Source organism: Mercenaria mercenaria, chromosome 8, assembly GCF_021730395.1.
Source record: "Mercenaria mercenaria strain notata chromosome 8, MADL_Memer_1, whole genome shotgun sequence".
NCBI classification, from domain to species: Eukaryota; Metazoa; Mollusca; class Bivalvia; order Venerida; family Veneridae; genus Mercenaria; species Mercenaria mercenaria.
The window spans coordinates 11,219,753-11,242,452 of NC_069368.1; the positions used below are offsets into that span (position 1 = coordinate 11,219,753).

At 34.0% G+C, this 22,700-nt stretch overlaps 2 protein-coding genes across 3 annotated transcripts; one reads left to right on the forward strand and one right to left on the reverse strand.

Moving 5' to 3' along the window:
* Window positions 1-945: 945 nt before the first annotated feature.
* LOC123565866 (perlucin-like) lies at window positions 946-6,418 on the reverse strand. The gene is made up of 5 exons (XM_045359639.2): window positions 6,278-6,418; window positions 4,552-4,640; window positions 4,174-4,264; window positions 3,296-3,533; window positions 946-1,056 (listed from the first exon to the last, which is right to left on the reverse strand). Exons 1-5 carry the CDS (start codon window positions 6,324-6,326, stop codon window positions 1,023-1,025), a joined length of 501 nt encoding a protein of 166 aa, XP_045215574.2. The 5' UTR covers window positions 6,327-6,418; the 3' UTR covers window positions 946-1,022.
* Window positions 6,419-11,216: 4,798 nt separating this feature from the next.
* LOC123523053 (zinc finger CCHC domain-containing protein 9-like) lies at window positions 11,217-22,700 on the forward strand. Of its 2 annotated transcripts, none has more exons than XM_045300653.2 (5): window positions 11,217-11,258; window positions 15,651-16,208; window positions 16,993-17,137; window positions 19,758-19,922; window positions 22,520-22,700. In XM_045300653.2, the coding sequence occupies exons 2-5, from the start codon at window positions 15,672-15,674 to the stop codon at window positions 22,639-22,641; spliced, it is 969 nt and encodes a 322-aa protein (XP_045156588.2). In that variant the 5' UTR covers window positions 11,217-11,258; window positions 15,651-15,671; the 3' UTR covers window positions 22,642-22,700. The 2 variants fall into 2 exon arrangements, with proteins under 2 accessions (XP_045156588.2, XP_045156587.2); XM_045300652.2 differs by lacking the exon at window positions 11,217-11,258 and adding an exon at window positions 11,352-11,437.

Consider the following 22,700-nt stretch of genomic DNA (forward strand, 5'->3'; position numbering starts at 1 on the left):
ATTTATTAAGGAATATAGGAAAATATTATAAAATCTGATTTTATATTGTACAGGTTTATGCATATTAGTTTATACTAATTTATTTTAGCTCGATTGTGTCGAAAGCTTCAAGCTTATTTGAACCACACCCAGAGTCCGCTTCCTTGAAAAACCAGTTCTGGTGTCATATGAGAAGTCATGAACGTGATCCCAGACAATTTAATATTGTTTTGTCATTACTATTCATTAATTGGGAAAACTTTGAAAGCATTTAGATTTTTATAATTGTTCTCCTTTAAATATTTCCTTTTCTTAACTAAAAGTGATTACACTTTAAAGGATGATGTAATTCATCCCCTGAAGTAATTTCGTTGCACAGTTTACAAAATTTATACGATTTTCATTTTTCAATAGGTTACTAGTATTTGTGATTCGTGCATTTGGACTTAAAAAAAAGATCGACCAGATCCAATGATAAAATGTTGAAATACTTTCCAAAAAAACGAAATTTTCTTTATAAACGCGAAAGATAATCATTTTCTTGAGTAACTAGCACTGCTCTCATTTTGAACAAAGAGGTCTTTAAGCATGGAGTTAACAATATTTTAAACAATGTTGTGGTAAATCTTGCTGACCTAACCAAGCAAACAAAGGTTTTCTGTCTAGGTAGTTCTTGTACTCAAAACATACATTTTGTCTAAATTTATGCAAACCTTTCTAAAACATGGTCATGATCATTGAGCAGTTAGTCAGACTCCTCTAATAATGTCTTGCGCAGATTACATGTTACGCTCCTTTACCAGCGTTGAGTATCCACTACCGTTACTTCTCCTTTACCAGCGTTGCGTATCCACTACCGTTACTTCTCAGATATGGAAATGTATTGTAATATTCGACCGATGCGTGGGAGAGTAATTACATGTATTTACCTTGTTTATTATACAACGGTTCATGAATTACAGTAACTCAACTTTTCACGTTTATTCTTGTAAATTAGTTTTAAATAAATTACAGTTGTTTGAACGAGTAACTTGCAGTCCTATTCATCCAACTATTTCACCAGTTTCCGTGTAATATCTGAAATTTAAGAGTAAAAATGTTACAAGAACAATGCTGCTGCAATTTATCTTTTGCAGTAATGTATGTTTATATTTTACGGTAATGAATGGTATATCGTAATGAAGAAAATGCTTAAAAGATAAACTAATTTAGTTTTTCATATCAGCAATAGTAAAAACAGCAATTTTAAGACTGTAAGAGAAACTTTATAATCACTTTTTTATGCCAGAATTGACGTATGTAATAACACTGGCTGTCCGTCCATCTGTCCATCCATTTGTCTGTCCATCTTTTAGCACCTTATTTCAGAAACTTAAGAATGATCTTCATATGTACTAGGCTCATGTGCAGTGGATGACCCTAACTGACTTGGGGCCAGAAGGTCAAAGGTCAAGGTCTCATTGGCAACTAGTACAAATAGAGGATATTACATGAGTGTCTTGTCATACTGAAACGAGTTGAATGAAATGATAAAATAAGAGGCTCTGCCGAGCATTTTATAAATTTTATTCAACTCGTTTAAATGTGGAAAAACACAAATGTAATATTCTTTTTATGAAATGTAAGCTTTTCCTGTTGAAACATGAAAATTTCTTATTTCTTTACCTATTACAGACCAAGTAAATTCGACCAACGTCTCCTATAAGTAAACGGCGCCACGTCAAAGCTTTATTATACTAGTGTATTATCAAATTGATGTAATGGCTTTATTTCACTTCCACGACGTCAAACATGTGATAAAAATTACTTCAGAACACCTTGCCTAGTCTGGCTACCGACAAGATTTTTTTAATATTTACAATTCGCTTTCACTCTCTAAGCCCTAATTATCTTGTATGTATTGAGAAGAAAAGATGCACTGTTATACAAAATTTGAATGTATCAGAACTTAACTCCTTTGAATAAGACATATTATCTGAATACAGACTGTCCTTTGATATACGATGCACAGACTTAGCAGGAACATTGCCATTATGCAGAAAATGACCCATTTTGACTTTGAGGTCAATGGGCCAAAGGTTAAGGTCACAGTTACAGTTAATACGATACAGTTTTTTTTTCAAAAGCACGACACTGTTTGAAGTACGATCTTTAAACTTTGCAGATACATTGCACACGGGCAATAGTTGATCTCTATTAATTTTTAGTTAACTAGATCAAAGGTCAAGGTCATAATGGCCATTGGTATGAAAAACACAAATGTTTGCGGTCAAAGGCAATGTCACTTTAATGTGTGTTTTATGTAATGGTGCTGGTTGTCAGTCCATCTGTTACCAAGTTAGTTTCTGTTCAATGACTTAAGTATGCTCTGCCCTACGAATGTTTAGGGCGTACATTGCTTCGCACATCAGTGCTCTTGCTGAAGGACGTCTTAGATAACTAAATATCTTGATATCATATTAAGTTTAAAGGTGGTCAATCACATTTAAACAACATTTAATGACATTTTTTACTTTTTGTATATTCTGGCAGAGAATTATTTAAGGAACAAAAAGACCGATTACATAGAGTTAGATTCCTATTTGAAATGTATATTTTATTCTTTTTATAAAATTTTGTAATTACTCCCCTTTAATATGAAAGTATATAAAAAGCTGGGTATTTCTTTATATTTCGATACAATGTCTAGTTTTACATCTGCATTTGATAGATATATCAACTATTGAACAATCTGAACCAAAATGCAAGTTTAAAAGCTGTGTGTAGCTTCTGAATTCATTTATTTCCAATCTATCTTGGTTGCGCAACCAAGATAGGCAAAGGGAGGTAATAACAATTTTTCAAACTTGCGTTTCTAATGAATACCATCTAAATACATAATTTTTAATGCAAATATTTTACAAATATATTACAATATGTCTAATATTTATACATTTCCTTAGGCAAAGTATGTTTATCAAATTTATACTTATGATAAAATAACTCTGTCTTGGTTGGGCAACCAGGATAGGAAAATAAAAATTTTAAAAATACATCCTGTGAAAATCTAATTTGTATTCAGTGTTAATTTAACATAAATGAGTGTAAATGATCAGATGCTAAAGTTTCGAACAAATTCGTTACATGGCCAAAATCTGATTATCCACCTTTAATGAAGTAATATATACCATCCTCTGAATTAATAGCCTGCATACTGATTTTGATTTCTTTCAGAACACATTATCCGATTAAGAAAAGTTGAAGAAACAACAAACTTCTAGATTGCTTATAATTAGTAGCATTTTTTTACTGATGAGAGCAAACACTATGTACCTACCTTGTTTCGCATATAAAGCTATGGAGGGCGTTACAAACGTTGTCATTCCAGGATGTACGTCCTTTACGGAAATGAATGACCAAACAGTTCTCGTTACCTCCCAAATTGTCTGGTTTCCCCGTCCCCCAGTGAGTGTAGTTGAACGGAATGCTGGTTCCATCACTTGTCATCCATCTCCAGTCATTCTCGTTGATGATATCAGTACCAGATATCCAATAATCTTCATCAATATGCGATCCTTGAAAAGATTTATTCGACTTCTAATCATAGTACATGTGTAATGCCCATCAAGCCTTCTTAATCAAGTTTCAATCTGTCAAATAGATCGGCATTTATGTTATTAGCTCAAGCTGAGCAACAATATTTTATGATCGATCTACTAAACACAACTATCAGGGATTACAATATTCAACAAAACAGTAATTAGAGAAAATGTGCACTATGTTTATAGATTACCGGTATTAGTTTTGTATCGAGAAATATGCACGAGTTCTGCAGCGGAAATATTGCGCGACTATAGGAGCGCAATATCATTCCGCCAAAGAACGAGTGAATATTTCTCGATGCAAATCTAATAATCGTTTTATTACATACACATACTAGATTTCTACATTCATAATTAATATATAAATGATTTAAATTTGTTTTTGTAATTAGAGTAGATTGAAAATATCGTCGTTAAAGAACGCTTAAACACGACGACATGCATGAAACTGACGTCACAAATGACGCCAGGCACCCGATATGAAATTTGAACGTCAATATAGAAAAATATTGACGTTTCTGGTTCCACTGTAACTCATCGGAGTTTATAAATGAGTATGTAATAATTTTGAATACTGTCGTTCTAAACTGACAATAACGCTGCAAAAGCTTACCGTGCAATTTTGTCAACATTCCCTCAACAGTTGATTCCTCCGTAGAATCATCTATGATTGCCAATTCGCTTCCTAGCAACCGACAATACATCTGCACATAAGAAATTGAAAATGTAGATGGTTCTCTGACCTGTCATAATTTTGCATGACCGGACAATGTTACATGTATGTACGTTCACATCAACTGATGATATTTCAACTGCAAAAATGTAGAGTGACTTTTTGTTATTGATCAATACTATATTAAATGGGTAATATATATTTCCTTTTTTTACGCATTTTTGAGTCCAGTACTCTGTGGATACCCTTCATGAATTACTTTATGAAAATCATTGGATAACTAAAACATTTTCCATGTATTGCATTATTAAAGCATACCTTAGCCTCCATCCAGCTTGCCTCGAGTGCAGCGATCTTGTAACACTGGGTGCCATGGTGTTCAAAGCCATCCAAACATGTACCACTCACTTTGAACATTTAAAACTTGATATATTTCTATTCACAACTCGTAATAACTAGTTCGATAGATAGAACAGAATGGACCATTACCAGTGTTTATGTTACTTAGCTGGCATCAGAAAAATGCATTCCTAATTATCACTATGTTTTTTTAATTAACATGGAAAAATAACATAATTTAAATTCTGAAAATAACTTATGATGGGATCAAAAATGAGTATACCACCACGTTACTAATGTTTCAAAATTTGTGATATTCTTGGAAAATCAAATATGAATAGCCACTGCCAAACAACGACTTTTAAGTTAGAATAATGTCCTCCCTAAAATAGATGAAAATCTATTTAGTACGAGTAGTCATTGCTATAAAATTATAAGCTGCCATGTGATTCTTCTAAAAGCATTCCTATAAATTACAAAAAAACAACAACAACAAAAAAAAAACAACGAAAAAACAGCGTTTCGAAGGAAGCTTATTGTATAATACTTGCTACAAAGTATTATCTGCTTTTTTATTTCTTTTCTGAAAATATGATACACATTTTATATTATAATCAATATTAAGAACATTTCCTGGAGTTTTGTATACTTACTCTGTCAAGTCTAACGATCAATAGGGTAATTGTAACCACAAATGTCAAATCAATAACCATTTTAAAATAGTAAAGAAGAATTGAAGCAAACTATAAATTATTTTTCATGACAAATTAAATTTTAAAAGAAAATCTAGAATTTTTACTTCCGTGCATATGATATTACATGTACATGATTTATACAAATAATTACGTACATTCCAAAATAAACATGTTTTTTTTTTTCATTTTTATATCCGAGAAAATTTCCCGTACAATATACTAAATATGCAACAAAATCACAATTTTAATCATAACTTTTATTTCGTCCGACAACATTTTTCCTTTTTTTTTGCTGTGTAAGTAGCTTAATTACATCAAACACAAAAGATCGAACACATAAAAATCAAGGTATACTTTCCCTCAGTTATTTAGATAAAATACTCAGATTTTGACTGATATAAAAAAATAAACAGTAACAAGCAGATTCTGTATTTTCAAGTTACTTTCTAGTATTTTTACTTGTAAACGGGCATCTCTGTTTTTCATTAAATTTGCCTTTCCGTTAAATATTTTCAAACCGGCTTTTTTGGGTTTTGCCTGCTGAAACATTTTCATTCGATTTACTCGAACAGTCCGATACCGTCCGCAACTATAATCCAAAAGGAGAATCAGTAAGTAACAGACTGGCAACTGCGCGACAGGTTGCGCACTAACAGCTCCCGAAAATGCCCTTAAAAGTTTTTAAATTCTATTTCTGTGATCGAATAGTATTTCATTAGACTTGAATCTGAACAGCCGTTTTTCAAGGTTTGATTTATAAACTATTTCAGGAATGCGGTATATTTATTGAGTCAGGCGCTCATTAAAATGTTTGTAAAATATATTCGAAGCTCCCAGTTCTTGAGTTCATTACCACTGGGTATTCCAGACAGATTGGAGTACTAGATTAAGTTTCTGAAAATAACCAAGAAACTTTTAGAAATGATGAATAGACGCTCATTATTAAGGTAATCAAGTGCTATACTGAAGCTGATATTGCTACATAATTCTGTAAATTCTGAAATTCTCACCTCTAACAACTAGGAGAAATGCGAATACAATGTAAGATATAAGTTCCATTGTTTTTAGTATTACTAACTGGATAGAATGTCATGTGTTGATAAGAAACTGATAAGTCAGTATATTAGGTCATTACGTTGAAGTACGTTGACCTTGACTGATAAACGCTTAGTTCCATGACAATGATACAAATGTACTATGCACCAATAACGTCATATGACTTAAACACAGACAAACCTTTGATTAAGATCAACTGTGAAAAAACACACTTTTTTTTCAAAATGAACTTTTTAGTCGATTTTAACCTGTGAATAAAGATCACCTGTACATTAGTACCACTCAATTTTGGCTTTCAAAAACATCAAAGAATACTTTTAGTAGTCTAAACCTTTACATAAAAGCAGCAATTATATTAATAAAAACTGTAATAAGATCCTTTGGAAGCAAAGAATGCAACCAAGAAGAATAATAGCAGACTCTGTTTGATTGAGTCTGTCCATGAGAGGTAATGAAATGTGCAACAGACTTGTTAAACTTGTTGCAATCCATAAAGCGTTCATGTTAAAACTGTTGAAATTAGAAGGTTATACGGATCAGTTGTCATGTGTATGCAAATGGCAGACGCAATGGTCTAGTGGTAACACTTCCCTTTCTTCCAAGTTCTTCCAATAAGGTACCGATGCCATTAGTTGGCATATAATCGTGCAAATACAGTCTGACGACTAACCCAGGGATCTTGAGTTCGAGCCCACTCCAACTAGAGCTACATTGACCAACATCCCGATAACATTCCTGTGTATGCGTGCTTTATACTTGGTACATTAAAGAACCAGGGAAGCCTCAGGATTTCGAGCGTCTTCTGTATTATGAACTATATTCGAACTTAAAATTACTAACATTCTTCTGGATAAGTAGACGGTATGGGTTACTGGTGTCGACTATAAATAGATTTTAAAAGACACACACATGATTATGTGCGCTTTATTAACAACTATTTACATTCACTATACGTTTTGTATCGACAGAAAAAGCGTTAAGTTTCGTATAAACAACATTGGTGTAACAATATCCAGGACAGCCCTTTCCGCGAGATTGCACGCGCAATCTGATATGTCATTCACAGAAGAAATAAATCTGAACAAAATGACGTCGTTCGAAATATTCTTTCAAAATTGGACACAAAAAAGTCAAAAGAAAAAGAAAATAAATTATAGCTTAAACTATTTTTTCTGACTGTAAAGAACAAAATTTAATCGACACGCATGATTTCACACTGAAATTAACGATATTCTAAATAAAAAAAAACAGGAGCTGTATTTTAATCGGAAGGTGAATTACAACTGAACGTCAACGGGTCTTTTTGGCTGTTCTATTTAGATGTTGAAAAGATCGATATCCTGACATTTATTTTGAATTTTCTGATACTAAAACAAATGTACAGACATATAATGCCCAGCAGTTACCATGAATGAATACTGTTATGTATGCCATATTATCAGAAAAAAACATGGGGAAAGGTTAAATATGTCAAGAAATGCTGTCAAAGTCTTGAGAAAACGTTTTTAAATAAGTAATTTTAAGAAATATGTATTGGCGGTTGCAAATCATTTGACTTAGTGTGAACTATCAAACACTAGGAAGATAATACATGTATCATAGTAGAATCTTAGGAAGCACAGCAAATAAGTTTGTGTATGGGGGGAGAGGAGGGGGGATTAACGTTGCACCAACACAATAATAGGTCATATGGCAACTTTCCAGCTTTGATGTTGGAGGAAGACCACAGGTGCGGGCACCAGAGTAGAAGCACCGACCTTCCGATGGCTTCATCACATAAAGAATTCAATTCCCCGAGTGAGGCTCAAGCCTACATCAGTAAGGGGAAAGTGATTCGAAGTCAGCGGCCTTAAACACTCGGCCACGGAGGCCCCACAGCAAATAAGTCAAAGCCACACATCACAAAGTAGTCAACTTTTGAATGTGGACATTGTCACATTGACCGAAAGCTAATTTTTTCGGCGACGCCGTCTAAATTCGTTTTCGTTTCCTATGCCACGTGACTTCAGTTTGCAAATCAAACTCCTTGATAACGCATTATAGATAATTTATCAAAATGGAAGATTTATGCAACACTCTGCCTGATTGGACGAGAGTGTCAATTTCTTTCACTCTGTTGATTGTGCTACGCTGACTGAAATGTAGACAAAGCGTTTATCCTAAACGACGCTGTTCACAGTTTTAAAGCTAAATTTGGCTCAGTATATTTAGCAAGAATATTGATATATCTCAAAATGATAAGTAAGTTTAATAAATATGATAAAAACCTATTCAAATACCAACATATATCAAATTAAAGAAAGAGCTGAATACGGTCTGCGTATCACATGAATAAGGGTGTGATAAGAGTCTTTTATGTAGAGAAGTGCTTTTTAAAATATTTTCCTTGTTACAATTGTCGTCTGTATATGAAAAGGTTTCTTGCTTTTGCGACTTATTCATATTGCATATTAAAATGAGTACTTGTTTGCTTTGATATATTTGTTATAAATTATTTAACTGATTTATTATATATGAATATTTTTCTTTAGTATCGTATGCAAATATTGAACTTATTTGAAATCTGTTTCATTATATATATGCTATATAATGACTGAATCCCATTACAATGAAATAAAGGTACGCTGCATACAGTTTATCTATGTGATATGACTACGGTCAAACTTTGCTTATGAAACAGAAATATTGAAATAATTACAATTGTATGTTTTGCTTGACCTTCACTTTTTTATAGGTGTGACGTCATTGTCCAAAGATTCATGAATAGCGAATATGCATTTGTTAAAGCGGGATCAGTTGGCCTATTTTAGAAATAAATAAAAATAATAAATAAAAAAAATCCTTTAACTGATTTTTTCTCATGTATTCTAATCAAACTTGATTTGTAGCATCTTTATTAGGCCAGCAGCCAACTTTGTTCAGCTGGGACATTTGACCCCTTTTAGGGGCTGCTAGAGCTAAAACTAGAAATGCCTTTATACAGCGTCTCATGAACAGCTTGCTGGATCTTTGTCATACTTGGTCTGTAGCATCATTATAAGGTCCTCTTCCAAATTTATTTATATAGGAACTTGGGCCCTATTAGGAACCACCTTTGCGAAAAATTAAAAGAGAACCATTTAAATTGTTAAAGTGCGGTGTTTAGTTTTGCAATTTGAAAAATGTTAGATGAAAGATGAATGTTAGATGAAAAAATTCATAAACTTCTTTCTTCTTTCCTTATTACAATTCGCCGACCATCATTTTTAAAGATATTTCTTGTTTCATATTATTAATCTTTGTAAACAGGCTGCACAGCAGGTAAAAGCTCTGAAAAAAAGAAGATTATAATCTTAGTAAACTCAATAGGCTCGCCATATTTTACATATTTGTTTTGTTAAATTTTAACCTATATTCTAATACTAATTCTAAGAAAATGAAGAATATCCAAGAGTAAGGTATAACTGTGTACGATGACTATTTTGAATGCACTCTTAAAATGAATATTGTTAAACTATTTTGATATATGTGACCAAATCGGCCTAAAACTTATCAAAAATTAAAACCTTTTCACTAATATATTGACAGAAACTTACTTAAAATCCATCAGAATAGTACTTAAAAATGTACATAGGAACTATAGGAATACGTCAGTTAATTATTACGTCAAAAATATTTAGAAAGAAATCCAAAGTAAACAGATCTGATTTTTGCCATATGTTTTGCAATTTCGTATATATAACGGACGTTTTAATAACACGTTTCCGCTGATAGAATGCATTATGCATGACATGAGATGATTTTTATGTTTATATTCCTACGATAGTAAGTTTTGCAAATCGAAAAGGAAAGAAGTTGTTAAATGTACATCCTATTTCCTCTTATTCTCTACATTTTCATTTACCGGGAAGTTTGACCATTGGCCTTATTTCAACAATTGATAAGAAATAAAAATGACATAATTTGTCTGTTTGGTCAATCGCTGTATTTTACAGGCTGCTGTCATCACGTTTTGTCCGTCCGTCTCTACGTCGTATTGCATAAGTTTAGTTATGTCCATTGTTTCGTAGTTAATAGCAAGCCCATTATTGACCAAACACCTATTTTCAACGAAATGCACTCTGTGTTTCATTGAAGATTCCATGTACATCGCCAAATGAACACATCTGCAGATGCCTCTGAATTGTTTTTGGTACCTGTAACATGTACAGATGTTGAACTCTGTTCAAACCGGGCCAAGTGAGCGTGGACAGTACCTAGCATGTATTTCTAATACCGTCCATGAACATGCTTAATCAAATCGAGCCTGCAGAAAATCTTTTTTGTCTTGTTGAAACACTTGTGGATTTGTTGTACGGACACTATATAGGAAAACTGCATGGAAAAAATGGAAGATAGTTTTTTTCTTTTTGTTTGTTTGTTGTTTTTGCTCTACAGATCTATGCTTGGTATTTAGGTAGCATTTTCATTATGGATATTAGCATGACTGAATGTGGCATAATACACCACCACTACAATCTGGGGTCTCATTTTCAGTTGATTTTGCAGTTTGTGTGTTTGACTGAAAATATTTTACAAGACTCATCCCTCCCTCCCCACGACCCCGACCCGCACCACACTTTTTTTTTCTTTTTTTGATAAACACGGACAATACCCTAATACAATAAGTCACAGACACCTAAAATGGGTCCTGATGTGTGCTGCAGACATTGGAATTTTGTCAATTTTACAAAGATTGAAGACGACCACCTAGTTAGTGTGTTCTTTTTTACCTACTTGTAGACTCTTCCACTCGTTATACTACATATTAACTGGTTTACAGATCAGTGTAATAGACTAACCTACTTGTAAGTCATCAAAGAGATGTGCCTTAACATAGTAGTGTAAATTTAAATACTACATTAGTTAAAACTAATAAAATTCAAGCGTCTGTAGGAAGAGAAAACTCCAGCACATGTCAGTACTTTTATTTAATTTATTTATTATATAATTTTAAACATGAAACTTAATATATAAGGATTCCCTTTTTTTCTCTTCTATCTAATTGGAACTTATGATATTAGAATCAGTTGAACTGGCAACACAAAGATTGCACCATTCCATAAGTCGCATGCGTTCGGATAAATAATATTCGGGTATGTATAAATTTGTCTTCCTGTCTGTCTCAAATTAGGCTACAGTACAGAAGTAAACCAGGTCTAGAAATTACTAAGGCTCCTAACAGTATCCTATATCCAGACCTTATGATTTGTAGGTAGACACTAACCATGTATCGCTAAAAGTAAAACTTTAACCGAACAGCAAAGCTACTCAGTAAATAGCCTTACTCATTTGGCTTATCAGGATGACTTATTTTATGATCTGATATTTTATAGTTGTCATCCCTCTAAGCCTTAACCGTATCTGCATTTTAACGAAGACATTAAAAAATCCAAAAGTCATAATATACTGGTCAGACTTACCTGCTTTAATAAACTTAACATTAGTATTCATGTAGAAACTTCAAATGGGTTGAATTTAATCCGTATTTTTAAATAAGAGACTTAAATCTTCAAAAATATTATGTGACAGGTGCGAGGAGATATCTACCCTGACACTGGTTTCAATAAACAGCAGACTGCTGATGACACTAAATTGCAGAAACAAAACACAAAATATACATTTATAAAATGTCAGCAAGGCAAGTTTATACTTTTGGCCACACCAAATTGATAAGTTGTTCATCGGATTTTTTTCTGAAAACTTTTTGGCGGCGAGCGAAAAAATAATTTAAACATTTTTTTTTTGGTTTTTGAGAAAATCAGGAGTGAGCGAAGAGCGAAGAAATATATTTGTCTTCATTTGGCTCTCGACTGACTAATAAAAACCTTAAAATAGAATGTATAGCCCTTTTAAATTAAAAAGTAAGTCCCCAGAGATTGAGAAAATCTAACCCGCAGACGCACAACAAAGCGAACTCGTGAAAAAAGGAAATAACATTGTCATACAGTACATACAGTACACTGTAATCAAATATCGAATCGAATATTTACTGCTATGAAAATGTAGCATTCTTAGCTGACTTTACAAAGTTTTTGATACATCAAATATCTATGTGAGTGTTGCTAGATCTATTAAAGCTTCTGATTTGAAACTTAGAACAGTTATTTACTGTCAAAGTCTACACCAGGAGAAACAATACTCTTAAGTCTGAATCTAGACAGAGTTATGCCCCTTTTTAACATAGCATATTTTTAATTAAGTTTTATATAATGACCAATAGCTCTGTGCTTTAATAGCTTCTGACTATTATGCCCCTTTTACTGGCAAAGCTCTGATTTAGAAAAGTCGAGCATGATGTCTTATGTACAGCTCTTTTTTCTAACTTTAAACTTTCATAACATATTAAATTTGTTGAAACAAAGTCTCAATTAAAGTCTGAAATGGAGATTAACGTGCATTAACATTAGTCTACTAAATGATTGGAAAATTTGAAAATCAAAACTGTCCTGAAAACAACTCGTAATGTAAATTCCTTACCCCACCAACTTTCGTATGCAAATGCCGATGATTTGGACTGGAAAAAAACAGAAAACAGATAAGTGACATGCATCAATAAGTATTAACCCTTACCAAAATAATATAGGTTGATGTTATCAAACAAATAAGTATTTCTTCATCCAGTTTTCAATGAAATAAATCGATTTCTGTAGTATGTAATTTGGTAAACATTTGAAGAAAATGGCGTAACTGCATAAAGGGGAAATAACTTTAATGCAACTAAATATAAGTATTATGATTTATTATAGACGATGTGTGCGTAGTATGTATTTATTTTGATTTAAATCCATTTGAGAACAATCTGGGACTGGAAGTATAAGCATTTATACACTTTTACGTCCGTAAAAAGTAGCGCACCAAAAAATTTTGGATTGATTTTTTTCAATGGGGCGAGCGCAAGCCAAAAACGAAAAAAAATATTTTTTTTGTGTTTCTGAAAATATACGAACGGCAAATCCGATGAACAACTTTTTAATTTGGTGAGGCCTTAATGTCAACATGAATTCATTATCAGAGATGCAGTCATTACAAATGCTTTGTACATGTACCAGAAAACATTCCCAACGGATTTCATTGGGGATTTCCTAATAGAAATATGCAGAATAAGTTTGGATGTGACGGAGACAGCGACAGTCTTAAGTTATCACGCTGTCCCGAAATATGCTATTATTTGGACTACCCAGTAAACACCTGATATCGTACCGTGGGCGACCTAAATCCGACGTTGAACCAATGTCATATCCACGATGTCTGATAGATGTCTAGGAGACGTTGGAATTAGGTTGGGTAGATAGTCTGTTGAATGCTTTTTTTGTTATACATTTAAACTTTAGCAAAACTAGTACAGTTTAAAGATATTTATTTGTTTTCATAAAGACCCAAAACATGCCCATTATAAATTATATCCATCTTCTTGGATCCAAAATCAACAAAACTTTGATGCCAAACAATTCTGATGTTAAATATTTGAATGTGTAGTCAACTGGGAAAAAAAGTCTTGTACCAGTATTGAGGTTATGAAAAAATGATCTAGTTAAAAGCATATATATGGCTACTTGTTGCCTTTAGGAGATTATTAGTGTATTTCAATGACTAGTTCGTACAAGACTTAGTATATGTTCAGTTATATACTAGTCAGAACTTCAACATCCACTCATTAATTTTGGAATATCTTTCATAATACTTGGAGTTTAGTTTTGAAAAATATGTTATAATAAATAACAGATAAATTTTTTTAACAAAATCAAATAATGCTATATCCATGACATTGTATCAGCCCAGTTTTAAAAGTCATAAAAATACAAATAGACGTCTAAAATTAATTAGAATTAATTTACATACCACTAAATTCCATTTAAAGGCAGGATAATCTGCCATAACAAAATCAAACTTTTTTATCCAGTTCTTTCTTCAAAACCAGTTTAAATTTGGTTGGATTTTTTTTTACCATATATCAGTCACAATACAATATCTTCATCTCTGTATCCTTGTAAATAATATGATGTACCTATTGAATAATTATAAGTTATTAGATTTGTATCGAGAAATATGCACAAGTTCTGCAGCGAAAATATTGCGTGACTTTAGGAGCGCAATATCATTCCGCGAAAGAACGAGTGCATATTTCTCGGCACAAATCTAATAATCTTTTTATTACATACACATACTACACTTCTAATTAATATATAGATCTCTAAATGATAAAAATTTGTTCTTTAGCCAGGTAAAATTGAAAGTATCGTCATTAAAGAACTTTTAAATGCAACGACATACATGAAACTGACATCACAAATGACATCACACATCAGATGTGAAATTTGAATGCCAATATGGAATAATATTGACGTTTTAGGTTCCACTGTAACGGGATTTTTGAATGAGTATGTAATAAAAACAAAATATGCATGCATCAGTATTTTTGGGACTGTTTAAAATTGGATAGAGGTTGTAGAATGAATGAAATGTTATCTTTGCACTAAGGGCATCATAGAAAATACGTTTTATGCCCCCACTTTGTGGGGGGCCATATAGATTTGCCCTTGTCTGTCCTTCCGTCTGTCCGTCCTTCCGAGAATGTTGTGTTGCGCCTAGCTCCAAAAGTATTTGACGTAGAGTCACAAAACTTTACAGGAATGTTGGTCAGCATGTGTAGTTGTGCACCTTGGGTTTCACTTCCGGATTCATCCAGTCGTGTTGGAGTTACGGCCCCTGACTTAGTAAATTGGTCATTTTAATGTGTCGTGCATAGCTCCAAAAGCGTTTGACCTAGAGTCACCAAAGTTTACAGGAATGTTGGTCAGCATGTGCAGTTGTGCACCTGGGGTTTCGCGTCCGGATTCATTCAGTCATGTAGGAGTTATGGCCCCTGACTTAGTTAAAAATTGGTCATTTTAATGTTGTGTCGTGCGTAGCTCCAAAGGTATTTGACCTAGAGCCACCAAAGTTTACAGGAATGTTGGTCAGCATGTGCAGTTGTGCACCTGGGGTTTCGCGTCCGGATTCATTCAGTCATGTAGGAGTTATGGCCCCTGACTTAGTTAAAAATTGGTCATTTTAATGTTGTGTCGCGCGTAGCTCCAAAAGTATTTGACCTAGAGTCACAAAACTTTACAAGAATGTTGGTCAACATGTGCAGTTGTGCACCTGGGGTTTTGCATCTGGATTCATTCAGTATTGTAGGAGTTATGGCCCCTGGACCTAGGAAAAAATTGTCATTTTAATGTCATGTAGTGGGGGCATCCGTGTCCCATGGACACATTTGTAGTTAGATTGTTTATTTTGATGTTTATTTTTTCTCCTTTATTTCAGCTTCACAAGTAAATCAACAGCATGACAAGATTTGCACGATATGGTCAAAATAACAAGCGCACTCACGATGCGACCCAGTGGACAGAAATGAAGGCTGGAGAAAAAGCCACACAATCAGCAGGCGAAAATGAAACAGCTAAAAATGACAACGATAATAGTAAAGCCAATTCTCCCAAGTCCCCACTCAAGGGTGTGAAGAATAATGAAGCTTTTAAAAAGCCAAAACACAAAAATGTTAAAGGAAAGTTTTCAAAAGGACCTTCAAAACATTTTTCAGGAAGCAAAAGGAATCCTAGTGACTTTGAATGCTACAATTGTCATAAAAAAGGTCACAAAGTTTCAGACTGCCCAGAACCAGGAGACGGAAAACAGTTAGAGGTCCAGTGTTATAATTGTAAACAGAAAGGACACAAGGCTTTCAAATGCCCCAAAGCACAACAAAAGGGCCCAAAGAAGCGAAATTTCATGAAGTTTGATAAAAAGAAGAAAGAGGATTGGAAAGCACAGAGAAGTGAACATCGTAGGCAGAAAAGACAAGATGGTGCGCAAGCTAAACTGGTATTAAATTGCTAAATGTATCTTAAAAGCTTATTAATTATTTTCTCTTTTGTGCAAAATAATGTCATTTAGTTAATCTGATATACTTCTCAATAGTGACCACTCACATTTAAGAAATTTTATCAGCATTGTACTTGCTCTGTAAAGACACATTCTGATATATTTTAATTTACATGTAACATAGAAAATGAATGTTGATATGGACCTGTGTCCTGTCTGCTTAAGCTGTTGGTCAATACAGGGTTTAACTTTAAGCAGTCTATCCTGTGACACCAGTCCTCCTGTCATATTTGGTAGTTGTTTTGTACCTATGATAATGTAGATGATATTTGATGGTTTCTGAATATGCTCAAAGTCTCTTTCACAATGTGAAAACCAGAGGCAGTATTTTCTTGAGTGAAAATCTGGTATTCAAGAGTTGAAGTAATTTTGACGTCACTTGTTTCTTGTCGTCTGTACCAAGTTCCACAGATTTTGTAGTTTTATGTTAAGTGAAAAATGTATTTGATATTTTCCATTGTGAAGTTACAAAGGAAATTTCACTTTGACATGTATTTCAATATTACACCGAAAAACAATAAAACTGGACAGTAGTAAGAATTCCAAGAATACTGTTAAAGTGATCACCATTAGTCAGTGTTTAAACCAGTTACGAAATACTAGTTACACATATCACACAGATTTTGGTTTCATGTTACATATTAGAGATTGTTAGGCTTTAATTATTTACTCTTGTAATGAGAACTTTTCATTTGCATTTAAAGATGAGCCCTTTATTATTCAGCACTGTTACAACTGCCGGGAGACCGGACACAAGTTGTCAGAATGTCCAGAAATACAAGGAGATGTAGAGCAGGGCACTGACATATGCTTTAAATGTGGCTCCACGGAACATACTGTTAAAAGATGTAACGTTAAACTTCCTCCAGGTATTGCTATTGGTGTTCAATTGTTAAGATGAAAATTAGTCTTAATCATGTTCTTACGATGGTTAAGGCGTAACAAATCAAAGTGCATAGCATTTTATGACAAAAATCCCAGCTGCCTGTGTCGGGATTCGAACCCGGGTCACTCGGGTGTTAGTCCACAATGTTCTCACCACTGAGCCAAACAGTTGACTCTCTAACGCAGTTGTCAGAGATTGGCTTTAAATGTACAGGCTATGCGTAAGTGACCGTAACACATCCCCTCTTCAAAGAAGTCATCATTTATGATTATGGGTAAACCATTTTGGCATAGAAAGTGCCATTCTTGGCATGAGATAAAGTCTGTATCCTGGATGAGCCCCCATCTTACAATGGTTTAGGCATAACAAATCAAAGAGCATAGCATTTTATGACAAAAAAACCCAACTGCCTATGGTGGGATTCAAACCCGGGTCGCTCGGGTTCTAGTGCAATGGTCTAACCACTGAGCCAAAGAGTCGACTCTCTGATGCAGTTGTCAGAGATTTGCTTTCAACATACAGGCTATGGGTAAAACATGGTGAAAACATGACAAAGTGCAGAACGCAACTTTAAGTCACATCAGTCCAAGGTCATGGTTGTATAGTGAGATCAAATAAACTTTATACCCCTTGACGGATTTTTCATATATACTGGCACAAACGTTTTCCTTCAGAGGACTTGTATTAATGTCATTTCGGTTCAAGATAGAAGTTTTAAGATAGATAGACAGTATTTCATGTCTCCTCCATGCATTAAATGACTCAAAGATTTTCAAAATTCAATTTCATAACAAGCATCTAGTTTTAAGCTCACCTGTCACAAAGTGACAAGGTGAGCTTTTGTGATCGCGCGGTGTCCGTCGTCCGTCGTGCGTCCTTGCGTGCGTTCGTAAACTTTTGCTTGTGACCACTCTAGAGGCAACATTTTTCATGGGATCTTTATGAAAGTTGGTCAGAATGTTCATCTTGATGATATCTAGGTCAAGTTCGAAACTGGGTCACGTGCCTTCAAAAACTAGGTAAGTAGGTCTAAAAATAGAAAAACCTTGTGACCTCTCTAGAGGCCATATATTTCATGGGATCTGTATGAAAGTTGGTCTGAATGTTCATCTTGATGATATCTAGGTCAAGTTTGAAACTGGGTCACATGCGGTCAAAAACTAGGTCAGTAGGTCTAAAAATAGAAAAACCTTGTGACCTCTCTAGAGGCCATATATTTCATGAGATCTTCATGAAAATTGGTCAGAATGTTCACCTTGATGATATCTAGGTCAGTTCAAAGTAGGTCACATGCCGTCAAAAACTAGGTCAGTAGGTCAAATAATAGAAAAACCTTGTGACCTCTCTAGAGGCCATATTTTTCATGGGATCTGTATGAAAGTTGGCCTGAATGTTCATGTTGATGATATCTAGGTCAAGTTTGAAAGTGGGTCAAGTGCCTTCAAAAACTAGGTCAGTAGGTCAAATAATAGAAAAACCTTGTGACCTCTCTAAAGGCCATATTTTTCATGGGATCTGTATGAAAGTTGGTCTGAATGTTCATCTTGATGATATCTAGGTCAAGTTCAAAACAGGGTCATGTGCGGTCAAAAACTAGGTCAGTAGGTCTAAAAATAGAAAAACCTTGTGACCTCTCTAGAGGCCATACTTGTGAATGATCTCCATAAAAATTGGTCAGAATGTTCACCTTGATGATATCTAGGTCAAGTTTGAAACTGGGTCACATGCCTTAAAAAACTGGGTCAGTAGGTCAAATAATAAAAAAACCTTGTGACATCTCTAGAGGCCATACTTTTCATGGGATCTGTATGGAAGTTGGTCCGAATGTTCATCTTGATGATATCTAGGTCAAGTTTGAAACTGGGTCAACTGCGGTCAAAAACTAGGTCAGTTGGTCTAAGATTATTAAAATCTTTTGACCTCTCTAGAGGCCATATTTTTCAATGGATCTTCATGAAAATTGATCTGAATGTTCACCTTGATGATATCTAGGTCAGTTTCGAAACTGGGTCACGTGCGGTCAAAAACTAGGCCAGTAGGTATAAAAATAGAAAAACCTTGTGACCTCTCTAGAGGCCATATTTTTAACGAGATCTTCATGAAAATTAGTAAGAATGTTCACCTTGATGATATCTAGGAAAAATTCAAAACAAGGTCACGTACCTTCGAAAACTAGGTCAATAGGTCAAATTATAGAAAAACCTTGTGACCTCTCTAGAGACCATATTTTTTAATGGATCTTCATGAAAATTGGTCAGAATTTTTATCTTGATAATATCTACGTCAAGTTCAAAACTGGGTCACATGAGCTCAAAAACTAGGTCAGTATGTCAAATAATAGAAAAAACGACGTCATACTCAAAACTGGGTCATGTGGGAAGAGGTGAGCGATTCAGGACCATCATGGTCCTCTTGTTAATGAAAGCATCACTTAATTTGAAGTCTTTATAAGTAGTAAATTTATCTCTGCAGCGTTAAAGAATAAAATAGTAAACAGAAATAAAATGTTTGAGGGTTGTATGTTTTGAAAGAAAAGCTATATAAAAGCAACCCGTTACCGTTTGAACTACTGTCGTTAACTTTTAGAATAAAATTTGTTGCAGGAGAGTTCCCATATGCGAAATGTTTTATCTGCGGTGAGACAGGGCATTTGTCACAGAAGTGTCCAGACAACCCTCGTGGTTTGTACCCAAATGGAGGCTGCTGTAAGGAATGTGGTTCTGTTGAACATCTACAACGAGACTGTCCAGAATTTCAAAAACAACAAGGTATCTCCATTTGTACTAAAATTATGCAAAAATCTTACTAAAAAAAATAAGATGTTACTGACTGCAAGATTTGAACAACAGTTTGTAGAATAATCATATGCATTAATGCTTTTGCTTAAAGACTGTCTCTTGTAGTTTTCAGACATGACAAAAAACCTTTTGCAACATAAAAATTTAGGTTACAGTATTTGAAAAGATTCAAATTTTTGACCCAAATTACATAAGATATAAAGCAGTATTTATAGTAAGTCTAAAATCCTGAAAATAAAAATCCATGCACATTTTCACTAAAACACGACAAGAAAGAGTGCTAAAACATTTGGTCTACTACTTTATATAAAACGTCTCAGAATCTAAATGGTATATAAGGCCAGTGTAACACTTAATTCATACACACACTGTATTGCTTATTAAGCATGTAGATGACTTTGCTGTCCTAAGTTATTCCTCAGGACGTGGAAAATACTTCCCATACTTGAACAATGTTTAAACATGGTTACGCATTAGTTAAATACAATTACACATTGACTTCACCTGAACTTATTATATTCTGCGTGACATTATATGCCATGAAATGGGGCTTCCCTATTCTACTTCTTGGTTACATAAAAAAATATTAGATCAGAAATTTTAAAGTAGAACCAGAATGTGTTTTGATATATTTCTGCAATACGAATTGGTTATACGCTGCATATATATTATTCATTGGGGCTACACCCTGGTGAAATTATTCTGCAGGCATATAACCTCTTTGTAGTGTTCCAGTATCTTAAAACATGGGTCTGCTCTATATTATTTTTAGCTCATCTGTCATCGTCCGTCCGTCGTCCGTTCACAATTTCTTGTGAACACGATAGAGACCATAGTTTGCAATCAGTTTTAATCAAACTTGCACACAACTTGTATTGGCATAATATCTCGGTTCCTTTCGAGAACTGGCCAGATCCCATCATGGGTTCCAGAGTTATGGCCCCTTAAAGGGCCAAAATTTACTATTTTTGGCTTGTGAACACGATAGAGACCACATTTTGCAATCAAACTTAATCAAACTTGCACACAAGTTGTATTGGCATAATATCGCAGTTCCTTTTGAAAACTGGCCAGATCCCATCATGGGTTCAAGAGTTATGGCCCCTTAAAGGGCCAAAATTTGCTATTTTTGGCTTGTGAACACGATAGATACAACATTTTGCAATCAGCTTTAATCATACTTGCACACAACTTGTATTTCATTTATGCCATCACATGGACTTGGACAATCGGTTTATATACATATTGACTGAATTTATGACGAATTACCTCCCTTTATTTTTTATGTCAGCTTCAATGAGATTGGTTTTAAATGTTATTTAAGTCTTACAGGGTGAGGAATAGTCATGCTATCACAAAAATGCAGCATTTGAGCCTAGGACCCTCAAACTTGGTATGAAGATTGGCCCTGACTAGTACGTGACCCATAGGTCAAAAGGGACTGTTACAAGAAAATATTTATCCTGATGATATTTAATGTGTATGCCTTTGTGATCTATATCAAAACTTGATCTTATCATTAAGAGCAATGGTACTCAGGTGAGCGATATAGGGCCATCATGGCCCTCTTGTTTGAAGTGGAATTGTGTGCTTTTTTCAAGTAAAAATCCAGCTAAAATAGATGTGTGTTTAAAAAGGGTGGAGGAAATTATAGCATACTAAACTCTTCCGGTTACCAGTATAAAATAATAACTTTCCAAATATGACTTTTCTTATTTTGCCTGGGGCAGTCTTTTTAAGAAAAGTCAAACTGCATGCGGGAGTTGCTTCCCTCCAACTTCAGAAATCTCCATCTATTGGTAAGGGAGATCACTGCATAGAAGATTGAAGAAAATTACTATTATTTTATTTGTCAGATTTCTTTATTTTTTAAGCATCAACTTCAAATACTTATGCGGCATTATCGTTAGTATAGCAGCCATTTAAATGCACAGAAACTGAAAATAGCTTTTATAAAACATTCACCAAAAACACGCTATGTGCAGTAAGATGCGCATAATGCCACTAAAATATGGTAAATGCATAATATTTTTTTTTGTGTTTTGAAAAGCAAAACTTTTGCAAATATAAAGCCTATTTACATGTAGTTAGACAACATGATCCCTGATGGTACAACGGAGAACAAGAACACTGAGACTGTAAAATTTCAATTTTTGAAATGGCTATATTTATACTGTAACCTTAATACATCATTTAAAGAGTAATTTTATCTTTACTTATTAGTGATTTTCAAGGAAGTGATAGCTACTATTAAAACATAAACATAAGTGGATAACAAATTACAAAATATAATTTCTTATGTCTACTTATATCATTGAAATGGGTAGTCCATTAATCTTTCTTTGGTATCAGACTCCTAAATTGTAGGGCAAAGGTTATGAGGTTGAAGTTTGAATCTGAACACTAGCTTTTGATTGGCTGATACTTAGCAGAATCTTAAAACTGGCCAATGACAATGTTACTTTCTTAGACTGGTCTTCAAACTCACTTATATAATCTTGGTAGTGCAAACTCTTCCCTTTAAAATAGCCACAACACACTCATCGACTAAGTGATTTGTCTTGCAGGTATTGGAAGCGTAACTCTGGAAAGACTTGAAGATGGCACAAGTGCAGATCAAGAGGAAGTTGACAAAGAAAAGATGACAAAGAAAATTAAGTCTAAAGGAGCAAAAGTGGTCAAATTTTAGTTTGCTGACATTTTTGTTAAGATCTATATATAAATAAATAAATAAATAATAAAAACCAA